This window comes from Oryctolagus cuniculus, chromosome 1, assembly GCF_051225735.1.
Source record: "Oryctolagus cuniculus isolate XC-2025 breed Fujian yellow rabbit chromosome 1, ASM5122573v1, whole genome shotgun sequence".
Lineage (NCBI taxonomy): Eukaryota > Metazoa > Chordata > Mammalia > Lagomorpha > Leporidae > Oryctolagus > Oryctolagus cuniculus.
Window position 1 is genome coordinate 204,347,776 of NC_142867.1, and position 15,490 is coordinate 204,363,265.

General features: G+C 46.0%; 1 protein-coding gene across 8 annotated transcripts in view; it reads left to right on the plus strand.

Moving 5' to 3' along the window:
- LOC100347865 (myb/SANT-like DNA-binding domain-containing protein 3) overlaps positions 1 to 15,490 on the plus strand; it is a 178,689-nt gene that overhangs the window by 13,164 nt on the left and 150,035 nt on the right. For 5 of the 8 annotated variants that reach the window (XM_051843581.3, XM_051843579.3, XM_070054915.2 and 2 more), the window contains 2 exons: positions 1,456 to 1,906; positions 14,300 to 15,447. In XM_051843581.3, coding sequence (XP_051699541.1) covers positions 1,489 to 1,906; positions 14,300 to 14,709 — 828 coding nt within the window. In that variant the 5' untranslated portion in view covers positions 1,456 to 1,488 and the 3' untranslated portion in view covers positions 14,710 to 15,447. Of the gene's footprint in view, positions 1 to 1,455; positions 1,907 to 14,299; positions 15,448 to 15,490 lie in introns of those variants that run through there. The other 3 variants (XM_089301180.1, XM_089301188.1, XM_089301194.1) reach the window with 1 other exon arrangement.

Here is a 15,490-nt window from a genome sequence, read left to right on the forward strand (position 1 = left end):
GGGAGTCCTGGGTGGAATGGTATAATCCATTCTGGAATGGGACTGTGGTTCTGGAGTAGAGTACTTTAGATTTTAGACTTTCTAGATCCTTGTCTGTGATCTTGGGCAGCCAATTCCCTTTGCCTTTCTGGGCCCTTAGTTCCTTCAAGAGTCAAAGGGGCATCAGACTGGATCTGTGAGTTCCCAAGCCCTTTTCCTTCTGAAATTATGCAGACTGTTTGCATAAGAGTCTACATTTTTGGAGCTGATGCTGTGGCATAGAGGGTAAAGCCACCACCTGCAGTGCCAGCATCCCATATGGGTGCCGGATCTAGTCCCAGCTGCTCCACTTCCGATCCAGCTCTCTGCTATGGCCTGGGAAAGCAGTGGAAGATAGCCCAGGTCCTTGGGCCCCTGTACGCACCTGGGGGACCTGGAGGAAGCTCCTGCCTGCTGGCTTCGGATCGGCCTGGTTCCGGCTGTTATGGCCATCTGGGGAGTGAACTAGCAGATGGAAGACCTCACTTTCTCTGCCTCTGTCTCTCTGTAACTCTGCCTTTCAAATAAATAAATACATCCTTCAAAAAAATTAAAATTCTACACTTTTTAAAGTGGCAGTGGGACCTGCACTGTGGTGCAGTGGGTTAAGTAATCTCCTGCTGCACTGGCGTCCTTATAGGTACTACTTTGAGTCCCATCTGCTCCACTTCTGATCTGGCTCCCCGCTAATATGCCTGGAAAAGTGGCAGAAGGTAGCTCAAGTGTTTGAGCCCCTGACCCAAGCTTCGCCTGGTCCAGCCCTGGCTGTTACAGCCATTTGGGGAGGGAACCAGTGGATGGAAGATCTTTCTCTCTAACTCTGCCTTTCAAATAAATGAGTAAATCTTAAAAAAGAAAAGTGGCCCTGACACCTGAGGGATTGCAGACTATAGCCCCTCAATTTAAGGACAAAGAAACTGGTTGGTGTGGGAGCTTGACTATTCAAGGTCACAGGCATTGTGATGGACATGTTGGATCTTTTGCAGTGAGGTCTTGATGTTTCTGAACCCTTGGTGGTGTTTGAGTCATCTGCTTTGTGGCTTCTCTTGTCTTCTGCTCTGACAAAAGTGTGAGAAAACTGTTTAGCTCCAAAGCTGAGTAATATTATGTTTATGGGAATAACTGGTTCCCCAACACTAAGTGGAAGTAAATTTACAAAGTAGAGTTCCACATAGATAGATACTCAACCTTTTCTGTTATATGCCAGGTAGTCACAGTAAGGCCAAGACAAAGGACCTACTGACAGCCTACTTTGGAGCAGAACCCCATTCCTAGCAGAGTTCACGGTCTTCCCGAGACTGTCCTAATTCCACACGAGTGGAGAAGCAAGTGCTGTGTTTCAGACAAGAGGCTCAAGTCAGGAATCAGGCTAATCAGACTTCACCCACAGTTCTTTGCGAAGGGTTGGTAATGATTGTTTCAAACTTCCTTTGACAGAATAGCGAACGGCCAGGAGAAATCTAGTGGAAAATGCAAAACAACGAAATCATAAAACCTGCCAAATACTTCTCCGAGTTGGAAAAGAGCATCTTGCTGGCCTTGGTAGAAAAGTACAAATATGTGCTGGAGTGTAAGAAAAGTGATGCGAGAACCATCGCCCTCAAGCAACGCACCTGGCAGGCGCTGGCCCACGAGTACAACTCTCAGCCCAGCGTGTCCCTGCGGGATTTCAAACAGCTGAAGAAGTGCTGGGAGAACATCAAGGCTCGGACCAAAAAAATTATGGCCCACGAGAGGAGGGAGAAGGTGAAGCGCAGCGTGAGCCCACTGCTGGGCACGCACGTCCTGGGGAAGGAGAAGATTGCCAGCATGCTGCCCGAGCAGCTCTACTTCCTGCAGAGCCCTCCCGAGGAGGAGCCCGAGTACCGCCCTGATGCTGCAGCCCAAGGTACCCGTGCCCCGGGCCCTTTGCACGGTCTCCCTGGGGACCTCCTTCACAGTCTGAGTTGCAGATCCTTCATTTTGAGGGAATTCCAAAGAGAGAGGCTTTCATATTAAACTTGGTTTTCTTATTTCAAAAACCTCAGGATGACCTAGGACATTCAAAGTCAAATAGCACATAAAAACAGAAGTGCTTGTTTAACTCCTTGTGATTGCTCTCTTAGAGCTACATATTATTATTTATGCAGCAAATAAGGGGCTATATTAATGGAGATGTTATTAATGAGATAATTCAGTTGTTTATCTTGACCTGTGTCAACCATAGAAAAGGGAATTTGGTGAGAATTTATCTTTATTCAGTTATCGTTTTCCTTTCCTTTTTTTTTTTTTTTTTTTTTGACAGGCAGAGTGGACAGTGAGAGAGAGAGACAGAGAGAAAGGTCTTCATTTGCCGTTGGTTCACCCTCCAATGGCCGCCGTGACCAGCGCGCTGCGGCCGGCGCACCGCGCTGATTCGATGGCAGGAGCCAGGAGCCAGGTGCTTTTCCTGGTCTCCCATGGGGTGCAGGGCCCAAGCACTTGGGCCATCCTCCACTGCACTCCCTGGCCACAGCAGAGAGCTGGCCTGGAAGAGGGGCAACCGGGACAGAATCCGTTGCCCTGACCGGAACTAGAACCCGGTGTGCAAGCGCCGCAAGGCGGAGGATTAGCCTAGTGAGCCGTGGCGCCGGCCCCAGTTATCTTTTTCCAAAAACTACTTTCAGAGTGCCTGTTATGTACAAGGCATTGCATTAAGTTCCTCAAAAGATCCTATTAAGAGTGAAGTATCTCAGACTTAAAAAGAAGCACAGAGACCCATATAGCAAATACACATATAACATTCACCTAGATTAAAAATCAGCACCTACCCATTATAATATGGTGATCCACAGTTTTGGTTTGTAGCATCCCAGGGATCTTGGAAGAATTAATTTTAATATGAGAAGATGTTATATGTAATTCTTGGAGAAGGAAAGGACTCATATAGTCAAGGATGTGGTGATAGGGTATCCCAGCTTCAAACTGAAGGGCCTTTGAAGTGTCCCCCGGAAAAGGGTGGGTGTAAATGAACACCGAGAAAGCTCTGGGCAATCTCTGCCTCTTTTAAGACAGGAAGTGGCAGTATACATAAAGGTTCATTGCAGGTTGCACAGGAAGCAAAGGAAGGTTCCTAGAGAGGCCAGAGGGTTGGTCTTAAGGCATCCCATGGGCCCAGCAAACATTTGTTCCAGAAAATCTCCTTGTTGGCTCGCCGGATGAGAAATTAACTTACCAGTGTCCCTGGAGTAGACTGAGCTCTGAGGGACTGTCTCCTGTTAATTAAAAGTCACAAGGAACTCTCTGAAACCAAGAGTGTTATCTCTGTAGAATGAAGGGTAATTACCAAGTGAACCAAAGGCGAGCTTTTGTTTAGCACTTTTTGTTTTCCCTGTAAGCAGAATATATTGGGAAACTAACTTGTGATCAAATATTTGTTTGCTGACCATTTGGTCAAGGTTAAGTCCAGGGAGCCAGTTGGGTAACCATACTGGTTAATGTCATGAACGTCAGCACATCATTTGCTGCTGTAGGAACCGGATTCTTGATTTCCCAAGCAGGCCATTTCCTAGCAAGCAGACAGTGTTTATAATGGGCACCGCCCGCCCCCTCTCTTACCACTCCTTATTGCACTGCTGTTGCTTTGCTGCATGGGCCCCTGCTGCTAACAGACAGTGTCCTTGCTTTGGAGATGACTGTAGCTTCCTCTACATCCTGCTGGCCCTGGAGCCACTGGGTCTCTGTGAGGCAGTGTAGGGAGGGGGTGGGTGAAGGAGAGAGAGGGCCAGTCTGCTTTTCACATTGTCTGTGTTCCTGGGAGATGCTACTGAGGAAGATGTTGGCATGTGCTGCTTTCAGTCCATTTTGCAAATGTGGGATCTGGATTATTCCATATTGATTTCATAGGATTAGTTTTAGAGGACAGACTTTATTTTCCCGTTTTCAAGTTTTAGGACAAGAGCTAGAAAGTTCATCCCACAGTTTCTGTTAACCTCTTTCTTTTTTGGAAGAAACGATGCAATTCATTTATTCATAAACACCGTGTATAAATTTCCAGCAAATAGGGAGGACATTTTTATTCTCAGTGTCCTTCCTGTAGTGACGTTTGCTAGAGACTCAGGTGTAGCAGAAGACTACTCTCAATAGGATGCTTGTGCGTGTGCGGCCCAGGAGAATCCCCTGCTTGCGGGTGATGATTAAAGCACAGCCCAGTGCTGCCTGCTTTTGTCTCCAGGTCCAATCTGGAGGGCAGTGGAGAACCTCAGTGTTTTATCAGTTGGAGAATATGACCAAGGTAATTAGTTAATCCTGGTAGGTAAGGTGTTAGAACTCTTTGGAGGCTGTCTCATCTCACTCATTTTGAATTTCAGTTTACTTTGAAGGAAAGTTAAAAAAAAAAAAAAGGACTGGAATTGTCGGTCATTCCTCCTGGGGACTTGGTGGGAAAAGATGGAAAAATCTGCTCAAGGATAAAAACCCTCATTACATTGTATGTATTTTGATGTCTGGACTGTCTGTAGATTTGTTCTCTCTCATATTTTTAACACTACACTGTCCAGTACAGGAACCACAAGCCACTTGAAGTAAATAAGCACTTGAAGGCAAGTAGGTAGACCAGACAGAGGGGTGCTGTACTTGCACACACTGCATTTTGAACACTTGGTACTAAAAAAAGGCTGTAAGATATCTCATTACTTAGTTCATATTGATTATATGTTTAAATTATAATATTTTGGACATACTGATTAAAATTAATTTTACCTATTCCTTTTTTTAAAATGTAGCTATGAGAACATTTATTTTTTAAAGATATACTTTGAGGTCAGTGCTGTGGCACAGTGGATTAAGCCATAGCTTGCAGTACTGGTCTCCATTATGGGTGCCGGTTCAAGTCCCGGCTGCTTCATTTCCGATCCAGCTTCCTACTGATGTACCTGGGAAAGCACTAGAGAGTGGCCCAAGTGCTTGGGCCCCTGCACCCATGTCAGGGAAACCTGGAAGAAGCTCCTGGTTCCTGGCTTCTGCTTGCATCGTTGCAGCCATTTGGGGAGTGAACCAGTGAATAAAAGTTCTCTCTCTCTCTCTCTCTCTCTCTCTGTCTCTTCTTCTCTCCCTGTGTAACTCTTTCAAATAATAAATAAATCTTTAAAAAAGAGAGAGATGTATTTATTTGAAAGGCTGAGTGACAGAGAGGGAGGGAGGGACAAAGAGATCTTCCATTTGCTCATTCAGTCCCCCAATGGTTAGGGCTGGGGCTGGGGCTGCGGCTGGGCGAGGCCAAAGCTGGGAGCCTGAAACTCCATCTGTGTCTCCTACATTGTTGGCAGGGAGCCAGGTACTCCCACCATCTCCCGCTGCCTTCCTAGATGTGTTAGCAGGGAGCTGGATTGGAAGTTGTGCAACCGGACTCACCAGCACTCCTATGTTGGATACTGGCATTGCAAATGGAGGCTTAACCCCACTGTGCCACAACACTGACCCCTCTAAGAACAATTTAAATGACTATGAGAGTTGTATTATATTTCTTTTTTTTTTTAAGATTTATTTATTTATTTGAAGGAGTTACACAAAGAGAAGGAGAGGCAGGGAGAAAGAGGTCCTTCATCCACTGGTTCTCTCCCCAATTGGCCTCAACAGGTGGAGCTGTGCTGATCAGAAGCCAGGAGCCTCTTCCGGGTCCCCCAGGCAGGTGCAGGGGCCCAAGGACTTGGGCCATCTTCCACCGCTTTCCCAGGCCATAGCAGAGAGCAGGATCAGAAGTGGAGCAGCCAGGGCTCAAACCGGGCCCTGAAATGGGATGCCGGCACTGCAGGTGGCGGCTTTACCCACTATGCCACAGCACCAGCCCCTATTTCTTTTTTGAATTAAAAATGTGTTTTATTTATTTTAAAAGCAGAGAGAGACAGGTAACAGAGGGAGCTCTCATCTGTTGGTTTATTCTGTGACAGCCAGCGTAAGACTGAAGCCAGAAGCCTGGAACCCAACCCAGGTTTTCAGTGTGGTGGCAGGGACCCAACTACTTGAACCATCACCAGTGCCTCCCAGGCTGTGCATTTGTGAGAAGCTGGAATGAGGGGTAGAATGGAACCCAAACCCAGACACTCCAAGATGCACATGTCCTAGGCAGCATCATAACTGCTAGGCCAGATCCCCTCCCCAGTATTTCTGTTGGGCAGTGCTATTGTTCTTGCATAGGGTTCTTAACAGAATTCTGTGCTCCGTGTTTTGTTAGAATTTATTAGAAAAAATGTTACACAAGGTGAATTCTATTGGTATTCCACTAGAGGCCTCCCTCCCCCTACTTTCTGGTGTGAGCTGGTTTCCACTGGGCCATCTTGATCTTCATCTCTGGGCATTCTTAATTTCATCAGTGACTTTCCCCAAATGTTCATCTGCATTTCAACACAGTAGTCTTGAAGTTTAACACTTATGAATGTATTTGAAAAAACCCAGTATTCCCCCTATAAATATATTAGAACAAATTACACCTTGCAGATTTATGATCTGTGGTAATTTGGCTTTGACGCATGTGTTCCATTACCTTTGAGGAACAAATGTGCAGAACATGCTAGTGAAGCCATCAGAATTTGGCAGGATAGGATAGGATAATGGAAGGTCAAATGCATTTAAGAAAACAAAGCTTTCACATATCACTCAAATGTCTTGCATTCAATTGCATTCAATTTCAAATGTTCTTAGTTTTTACTATAAAGCCAGAATTTTATAACATGAACGTGTCTTAATAAATTCCATTGTTATCACCATTTGATCCAATCCTATTCTTTGTGATGGTAACTTTGATACAGAAGGCTGAGTTGTATTTCCAGTCCCAGTACACAGGCTTCCCTGGGCTGTGCACAGCCCCTCTTTGTTGCTAGCTATGTGTTTGTTTCCTTTTTAATCCCCATCCTCTATTTTCATTCTCTTTTCTTCCTACACCCAAATCATTTTTTTTTTAAGATTTATTTATTTATTTGAAAGGCAGAGTTACACAGAGAGAGGAGGAGAAGCAGAGAGAGAGAGAGAGAGGTCTTCCATCCACTGGTTCACTCCCCAATTGGCCGCAATGGCTGGAGCTGCGCCGATTTGAAGCCAGGAGCCAGGAGCTTCTTCCGGGTCTCCCACATGGGTACAGGGGCCCAAGAACTTGGGCCATCTTCCACTGCTTTCCCAGGCCACAGCAGAGAGCTGGATCAGAAGGGGAGCAGCTGGGACTCAAACCCGCACCCATATGCGATGCCGGCACTCATGCGGTGGCTTTACCCACTATGCCACAGTGCTGGCCACCCAATCATTCTTCTTTTTTTTTTTAAAGATTTTATTTATTTGAGAGGTAGAGTTACAGACAGTGAGAGGGAGAGACAGAGAGATAGGTCTTCCTTCTGTTGGTTCACTCCCCACATGGCTGCAATGGCAGGAGCTGAGCCATCTTCTACTGCTTTCCCAGGCCATAGCAGAGAGCTGGATTGGAAGTGGAGCAGCTGGGACTAGATCCGGCACCCATATGGGATGCTGGTGCAGCAGGTGGAGGATTAACCTACTGCTCCACGGCGCTGGCCCCACCCATATCATTCAGATATGCTTATGCATTCTCTCACATGTTTTCCATGCATATGTTTTTATGTTATATAGATTAAAAATTATGCTATAGAGACCTTTTTTTTAAAGATTTATTAATTTATTTGAAAGAGTTACACAGAGAAGGAGAGGCAGTGGGGGAGAAAGAGAGAGAGAGAGAGAGGAGAGAGAGAGGCGCCTTCCATCTGCTGGTTCACTCCCTAATTGGCCACAACGGCTGGCGCTGTGCCAATCTGAAGCCGGGAGCCAGGAGCTTTTTCCAGGTCTCCCATATGGGTGCAGGGGCCCCAGGACTTGGGCCATCTTCCACTACTTTCCCAGGCCATAGCAGAGAGCTGGATTGGAGGAGGAGATGCCAGGACTCGAACTGGCACCCACATGGGATGCTGGCACTGCAGATGGTGGCTTTACCCGCTATGCCTCAGTGCCGGCCCCTATAGATACCTTTTTTAAAAAAAAAATCTTCAATCTACTGATTCATTTCCTAAATACCTGCTGTAGCTGGGGCTGCACCAGACTGGAGCCAGGAGCCAGGAAACCAATCTGGGTCTTCCATGTTGGTGAGGAACTGAAGTGTTTGGACCATTATCTGCTGCCTCCAAGGTGCATTATTAGGAAATGGGACCAGAAGGAGTTGAGACTTCATCCTAGGCCTCCAACATGAGATGTGGACATCCCAGGCAATGGCTTAACCTGTTGCATCATGACACCTGTCCCTAGATAATTTTTTTTGTTCTTTTTTGACTTAGAATTATATATATATTTTTAAAAAGATATATTTATTTATGGGGCCGGCGCTGTGGAGTAGCGGTTAAAATCGCCGCCTGCAGTGCCAGTTTCCCATGTGGGCTCCGGATTGAGTGCTGGCTGCTCCACTTCCGATCCAGCTCTCTGCTGTGACCTGGGAAAGCAGTAGAACATGGCCCAAGTCCTTGGGCCCCTGCACCTGTGTGGGAGACCCAGAAGAAGCTCCTGGCTCCTGGCTTCGGATTGGCCCAGTTCCAGCAGTTGGCGGCCATTTGGGGAGTGAACCAGCAGATGGAAGTCTCTCTCTCTCTTTCTCTCTCTCTTTCTCTTTCTCTCTCTCTCTGTGTGTGTGTCTTTCAAGTAAGATAAATAAAACGTTAAAGAAAAAAAGATTTATTTATTTATTTGAAATTCAGAGTAACAGAGAGAGGGGAAGACAGATCTTCCATCTGCCAATTCATTCATCAAATGGCTGAACAGCCAGGGCTGGGCCAGGCCAGAGCCAAGAGCCAGGAGCTTCTTCTGGGTCTCTCACATAGGCGGAAGGGGCCGAAGCACTTGTGCCATCTTCTGCTGCTTTCCCAAGCCACATTAGCAGGGAGCTGGATCAGAAGTGGAACAGCTGGGACTCACTGGCGCCCATATGGGATGCTGATACCGCAGGCTGCGGCTTTACCTACTATGCTACAACGCCAGCCCCCAGAATAATATTATTAAGATCCAATCCAGCTGGCGCCGCGGCTCAATAGGCTAATCCTCCACCTTGCGGCGCCAGCACACCGGGTTCTAGTCCCGGTCGGGGCACCGGATTCTGTCCCGGTTGCCCCTCCTCCAGGCCAGCTCTCTGCTGTGGCCCGGGAGTGCAGTGGAGGATGGCCCAAGTGCTTGGGCCCTGCACCCCATGGGAAACCAGGAGAAGCACCTGGCTCCTGCCTTCGGATCGGCGCGCTGCGCCGGCTGCTGCGCACCAGCCATGGCGGCCATTGGAGAGTGAACCAACAGCAAAAAGGAAGACCTTTCTCTCTGTCTCTCTCTCTCACTGTCCACTCTGCCTGTCCAAAAAAAAAAAAAAAAAAAAAAAGGATCCAACCACGATGTGTAAATCTAACCTGCTGCTTTTACTTAATGCATTATCTTCTGTAGTATACGTCTCCCACATCTTTTGTATCCATTTTCTCACTGTCCTATTGCATTCATTTTATTGAGAAGAGCTGGAGTTTGACCTGCCATAGTCAGGTTTCTGTGCTGTTACTAGACTTACTCAAACTGCCCAAGGGAAGTAACGCCCCCTTGACTGAGTTCTCTGTCCCAGGAAAGCTGAGAGGCCTTCCTATCCTTTTGTATAAAACTGAATTGTTTCTTTGGGTGGCTTTGTTTTACCTGGGAGAGAGAGTGTATGGTATGTGTGCACAGCAGGCTGCTATTCCCAGGCTGGTCTTTTTCAATTAAGAGAAGATTCTTCTATCTGCACCCTGGCTTCTGTTGATTGGAGGTAATGTTTATGTGAAAGATAATTACTATATCAGACTTCTCTGGTTTTTTAAGCTGCAACTTCTGCCAGTCTTCTTAAGAGTCATGGCTCTTTTTATTTAAAATACGTATGTTAGCACACATTTTAAAAAGAATAGCTTTAAAATAGAATCATTTCTGTTCTCCAGACATGAAGGTACTGCGTTAATGTTCACAGCTCTGGAGAGAAATGGAAAATTCAGAAATATGCACCCATATTCTTATTAAAGTGTTTAATGTGAGAGTTGGTGAAACAGAGAGCTCCCATATTCTGGTTCATTCTCCAGATGCCTGCAGCAGGAACTGGCAACTCAGTGCAGGTCTCCCCTGTGGGTGGCAGGGACCTAGCCTCCTGAGCTATACTTGCTGTCTCCCAGGGTGCACATAAGCAGGAAGCTGGAATCAGGAGTGGAGCTAAAACTCACACCTAGGCACTCTGATAGGGAATGTGGCATCTTAACCTTAATACCAGATGCCCACCCCAGAATATACAGCCTCTTATTTTTAAAAAGATTTATTTATTTATTTGAGAGGCAGAGACAGAGAGAGAGAGAGGTAGGTCTTCCATCCATTGGTTTACTCCCCAGATGGCCACAACAGCCAGAGCTGTGCTGATCGGGAGCTGGGAGCCAGGAGCCAGGAGCTTCTGGGTTTCTCATGCAGTGCAGGGTCCCAAGCCTTTGGCCATCTTTCACTGCTTTCCCAGGCCATAGCAGAAAGCTGGATTGGAAGTGGAGCAGCTGGGACTCAAACTGACGCCCATATGGGATGCTGGCCCTGCAGGTGGTGGCTTTACTTGCTACTTCACAGTGCTGGCCCCCTACAGCCATATTCTTAATAATAGTTGGCTTTGGGCTGGCGCCACGGCTCACTAGGCTAATCCTCCGCCTGTGGCACCAGCACCCCGGGTTCTAGTCCCGGTTGGGGCGCCGGATTCTGTCCCGGTTGCTCCTCTTCCAGTACAGCTCTCTGCTGTGGCCCGGGAAGGCAGTGGAGGATGGCCCAAGTCCTTGGGCCCTGCACCCCATGGGAGACCAGGAGGAAGCATCTGGCTCCTGGCTTCGGATAGGGGCAGCGCGCCGGCCGTAGCAGCCATTTGGGGGGTGAACCAACGGAAGAAAGACCTTTCTCTGTCTCTCTCACACACTATCTGACTCTGCCTGTCAAAAAAATAAATAAATAAAAAAAAATAGTTGGCTTTGTAGTGGAGACAACTTGGAGGCTACATTTTAAAATATATAAGTGATCAGCTGAGCAGATGAGTCATGGGAGGTGAGGCTGTGGTGGTTGAGCTTACGTTTTTTTTTAGAAAGTCCTGGATTAGAATCCTGTTTCTTTCATTTAGCTAAGTGACCTGGGCTAGTGTGTTTTGTTTTCTTTAATAATATCTCCCTCAAAGGATAATTTTAAGGATTAGATGAAGCAGTGCTGTAAAGAAAGCACTGGCCTTGTACCTGGTTAGGTACGTAGGACTTGATGGCCACAGCAGCAGCAGCAGCAGTATCAGGTTTCTAAAAGCCTAGAATTATTGAGATAAAAGTGAACATTTAGAAATTGGGAGAGACAACAGTATTGTGAAAGGATGAATTTTAAAGACTCGGAGGAGTATTCAGAACTATCTCCTGGAATGAAATCAGAGAAAAGAGACCAGAGGTACCAAAAAATGTCTAATATTTCCAGTCTTCCAAGGAAGTATTTTCAGATTGAAAGCCAGAAAGGAAGCAGGTGAGGTAATGCTCTTTGCAACTGACCTCACATCTGAGGCCCCCGTCCTCCTGTGAACCCTCTGCCATGCCTTTGTCCTGTGCCTGCGTTCCCCATCAGAACACTGCTGTTTCTGCGTAGTTGTGCCGTGTCAGGAGGCGTATGGTCCGCTGCAGCCCGTTCACCCCCGACTCGATTCTGTGTGTGCAGAGCTGTCTCAGCCTCAGTGCTGGGTTCTGTAGAAGGCTGCCGCTGTCTCAAAGGCCTCACAGACTTGAAGGGAAGGGAGTTAAACCACCAGTTTTCTTTTTTATTCTTCTTCTTCTTTTAAAGGATTGCTTTTTTTTATTTGAAAGTCTGAGTTCCAGAGAGAAAGAGAGAGAGATGAGAATCCTCCAGTGGTTCACTCCTTAGATGGTTGCAACAGCTAGCATTAGGCCTGACTGGAGTCATCTGGGTCTCCCACGAGGGTGGTAGACACTTGGGCCATCTTCCAGTGCTTTCCAGGACACATTAGCAGAGAGCTATATTGGAAGTAAAACAGCCAGGACTCAAACCGGCACCCATATGGGATGCCAGCACTGCAGGCGGCATCTTTACCCACTACATCACTATGTTGGCCCAAAAACCAGTTTTAACAAGTGCTCTGCTGAAGGTGGGCCCAGGAGGCAGTGGGAACAAGAATGAAAGATGTGGAATTGAGGCCAGACCTGTTGGAGTTGGCAAAGTTTCCTAGGGAGACATTTCATTACCTTTGGTTGCTATAGTAATGCCTTTTTTTTTTTTTTTTTTTTTGTTAACCTTCTTTTCTAAAAGTAAGATTTTTACTTTTTCTTTAACCTGAGTTAGGGACTGGTAATGGTTGTTACCTTACTCCTTGGAGTGAAATGATCTAAGCAATGGCCATTTTCCTTTTATTAACAGTATTATGAATTTGGTTCCCCCAGTAGCCGTTAACATTCCTAGCATCCCATCTTCCAGAATAATGGAGTGGTTGTAATAATGTAATCAACACTGTTAATAAATTGATGTTATTTTTCTCCAAGGAGAAGACTCTAATTATTGAAAATATAAAGCTTCCCAAGAAAGCATGGAGTCACAGTTACAAGACTTCATGGGTTAGTGGAGTTAGTAGTTTCCTTCATGAAACTCCTTAACTGACACTACTGTCATTGCCACGTAAGAATATCAGTGTAAGTGTGGCACCTACCAAAACTGGCATCCTTTTGGATCCATATGTTCTCTTCCTGTTGTATTCAAGGGCTCAGCCAGTAATTATCACTAGGCATCCACTATGTACCAGGCAACATAATTGGTACCCAAGGATAAAAGAAATTAGTAAGCCATGTTGCCAAAATAATGCTGGTATCTGTTAAGTGCTGTAACAGAAGAGTATGTCTAGGGGGCTGGCACTGTGGTGTAGTGGGTAAAGCCGCTGCTTGCAGTGCTGGCATCCCATATGGGTGTTGGTTCGAGTCTGGGCTGCTCCACTTCCTATCCAGCTCTCTGCTATGGCCTGGGAAAGCAGTGGAAGATGGCCCAAGTCCTTGGGCCCCTGTACCCACATAGGAGACCCAGAAGAAGCTCCTGGCTCCTGGCTTCAGATTGGTCTAGCTCTGGCCATTGTGGAGTGACCAGTGGATGGAAGACCTCTCTCTCTCTCTCTGCCTCTGTCTCTCTGTAACTCTGCCTTTCAAATAAATAAGTAAATAAATCTTAGAAAAAAAAAAAGAATATGTCCAGAGAAAGGAGAGAGCTGAGCTCTCACAGCCGCCAGTGACACTAGTCCTGAAGGATGAGTAGGAGGGAGATTGAAAAAGGGAGATTAGGGTGAGCGGGGGGACACATAGCCCAACTTCTAGCTGAGGAGACAGTGAGATAGGCTCATATGGTATTTTGAAGAATAAGACAAGAAGGATAAGGGGAGATGGGAACCAGGTTGTGAAGTTACTTAGGGTGGATTCAGAACAAAGCCAGAGATGGGAACCCCAGGGGAATGTGAAAAATGAACCAAGTGGATGGGGTAGGAGCCTGAATTCCTCCAGGGGACTTGAGAAGGAGCAGTCTACGAGGAGGGAGGTGATGGGAGAACCAGGAGAGCAATGGTGCAGAAGCTCATGGAGGATAGAAATTCCGGGAAGGGTTGTGACATTCTAATGAGAGGTTAAGCAAAAGGGGACAGCTGACAGTGTTCTTGAGATCTGAGTTTTGGCCCCAAATGGTAGTGATGGAGGTGGTGGTGGAAGAAATGGCATGTGTTAAGCCAAAGAGTGTAGTCTCATCCTTCAAGGGAGAACGTTAATGAGATGGCCATCCAACATGAGGGTTAATACCTGTGACCAGGAAACTCCCAGAACTCTGGTGAAGACTGGCAGAGGGTGATGATGAGACCGACAGAGGTTTTCCTCTGTCGACAGGCTGCTGGCCTCGTGGTGTGTGGACTTAACACTTGTCAGAGGTGGGCACATCTCACTTACAGTTTCTGTCAACAAAACAAGGTCTTTGATTCTTGACACACACGGTCTCTGACCACTGTTAACATAGTCTCTGGTTCTAGAAATGATATAATGAAACCCTTTCTCATTATTTCTTAAGGGAAAATTGCTTTTGATTTATGAGTTTTTAAAAAGTCAAGTGTGACAAGGGTGCCTGGAGACACGAAGCTCAAAGCACATTATTTTAGAAACATCCTATAATGAGGGACCCTGTCATTTGAAGTAGGATTGTTTTTTTTTTTTCTCTGCCTGTAAAATCTTTGAACATGTTTTCTGCTACTGTTTTTCAGAATCATTTGCTGTTTCAAATAGAGAACTGTGCGATGATGAGAAAGAGTTCATACATTTTCCAGTATGTGAGGGGACCTCTCAACCTGAACCCTCGTGTTCAGCTGTCAGAATAACAGCCAATAAAAACTACAGGAGCAAAACCTCTCAGGAAGGTGCTTTAAAAAAGATGCATGAGGAAGAACACCATCAACAAATGTCCATCTTACAGCTGCAACTGATACAAATGAATGAGGTGCATGTGGCCAAAATCCAGCAGATAGAGCGAGAGTGTGAGATGGCAGAGGAGGAACACAGGATAAAAATGGAAGTTCTCAATAAAAAGAAGATGTATTGGGAAAGAAAACTACAAACTTTTACCAAGGAATGGCCTGTTTCCTCATTTAACCGGCCCTTTCCCAATTCACCCTGAGACTCTGGGGCTGGCTCCTTGGTTGTTAATCTGTGTGGGCAAAGTCTGGAACATGAACTTGTGGTCAGTAACCTGTAACACAGCTACAACTAGGAAATTTAGAGTGGTAGTAGTGACTTATTTAAGAATACATTCAGGTAAACAGCTGCACCCCATGTATCCCTTAAGTGGCAAAGAAGCTGTTAGTCTTTGAAAATTATCACTATGAGTGCTATAATTCTGAATGTAATGTCTCTTAATTAGAATTCATACAAGAACCATGTGCGAGTGTTGTATTTTTTTTAAGCAAATGCAAGTGTGACTATAAAGGAGTGTGGCTGTTTTTTTTCTTTTTTTTTTTTTTTAAGCAGACAACAGAACTTTTCTGTCCAAATGAATGTCCTCCCATTGAAAGTGGCTGTCCTGGAGGCCGCGTGTTTCTCCTGTGGCGCTGGTGTTGCTGAGAACTTGCTGAGGCCTTTAGGGAAACCTCCACGAGCGCCGCAGCACCGTTTTTCACTTTTTCAGTGTCTCCGTCTGAGCGTGGATGTTCTGTGTTCAAGCAGCCCAGCATTTGGAAGGATATTTTCTAATGTGGCTCATAAACTGCCTATGAAGGCCTGTCCCCAAAGAGGAGCTCCAAATGATGTCCCAGCAGTGGTTCGTTGTTGGAACCAAGGGTGTAACTACTTGGAGGGAAAAATGTTCACTTAGATTTCTACATTCTCTGTTTGTTTTATTAAAGAGAAAGAATTGAAATTTTATAGTCACACTGTGTATGTTTTTTAAAGGTGCTGCCTTC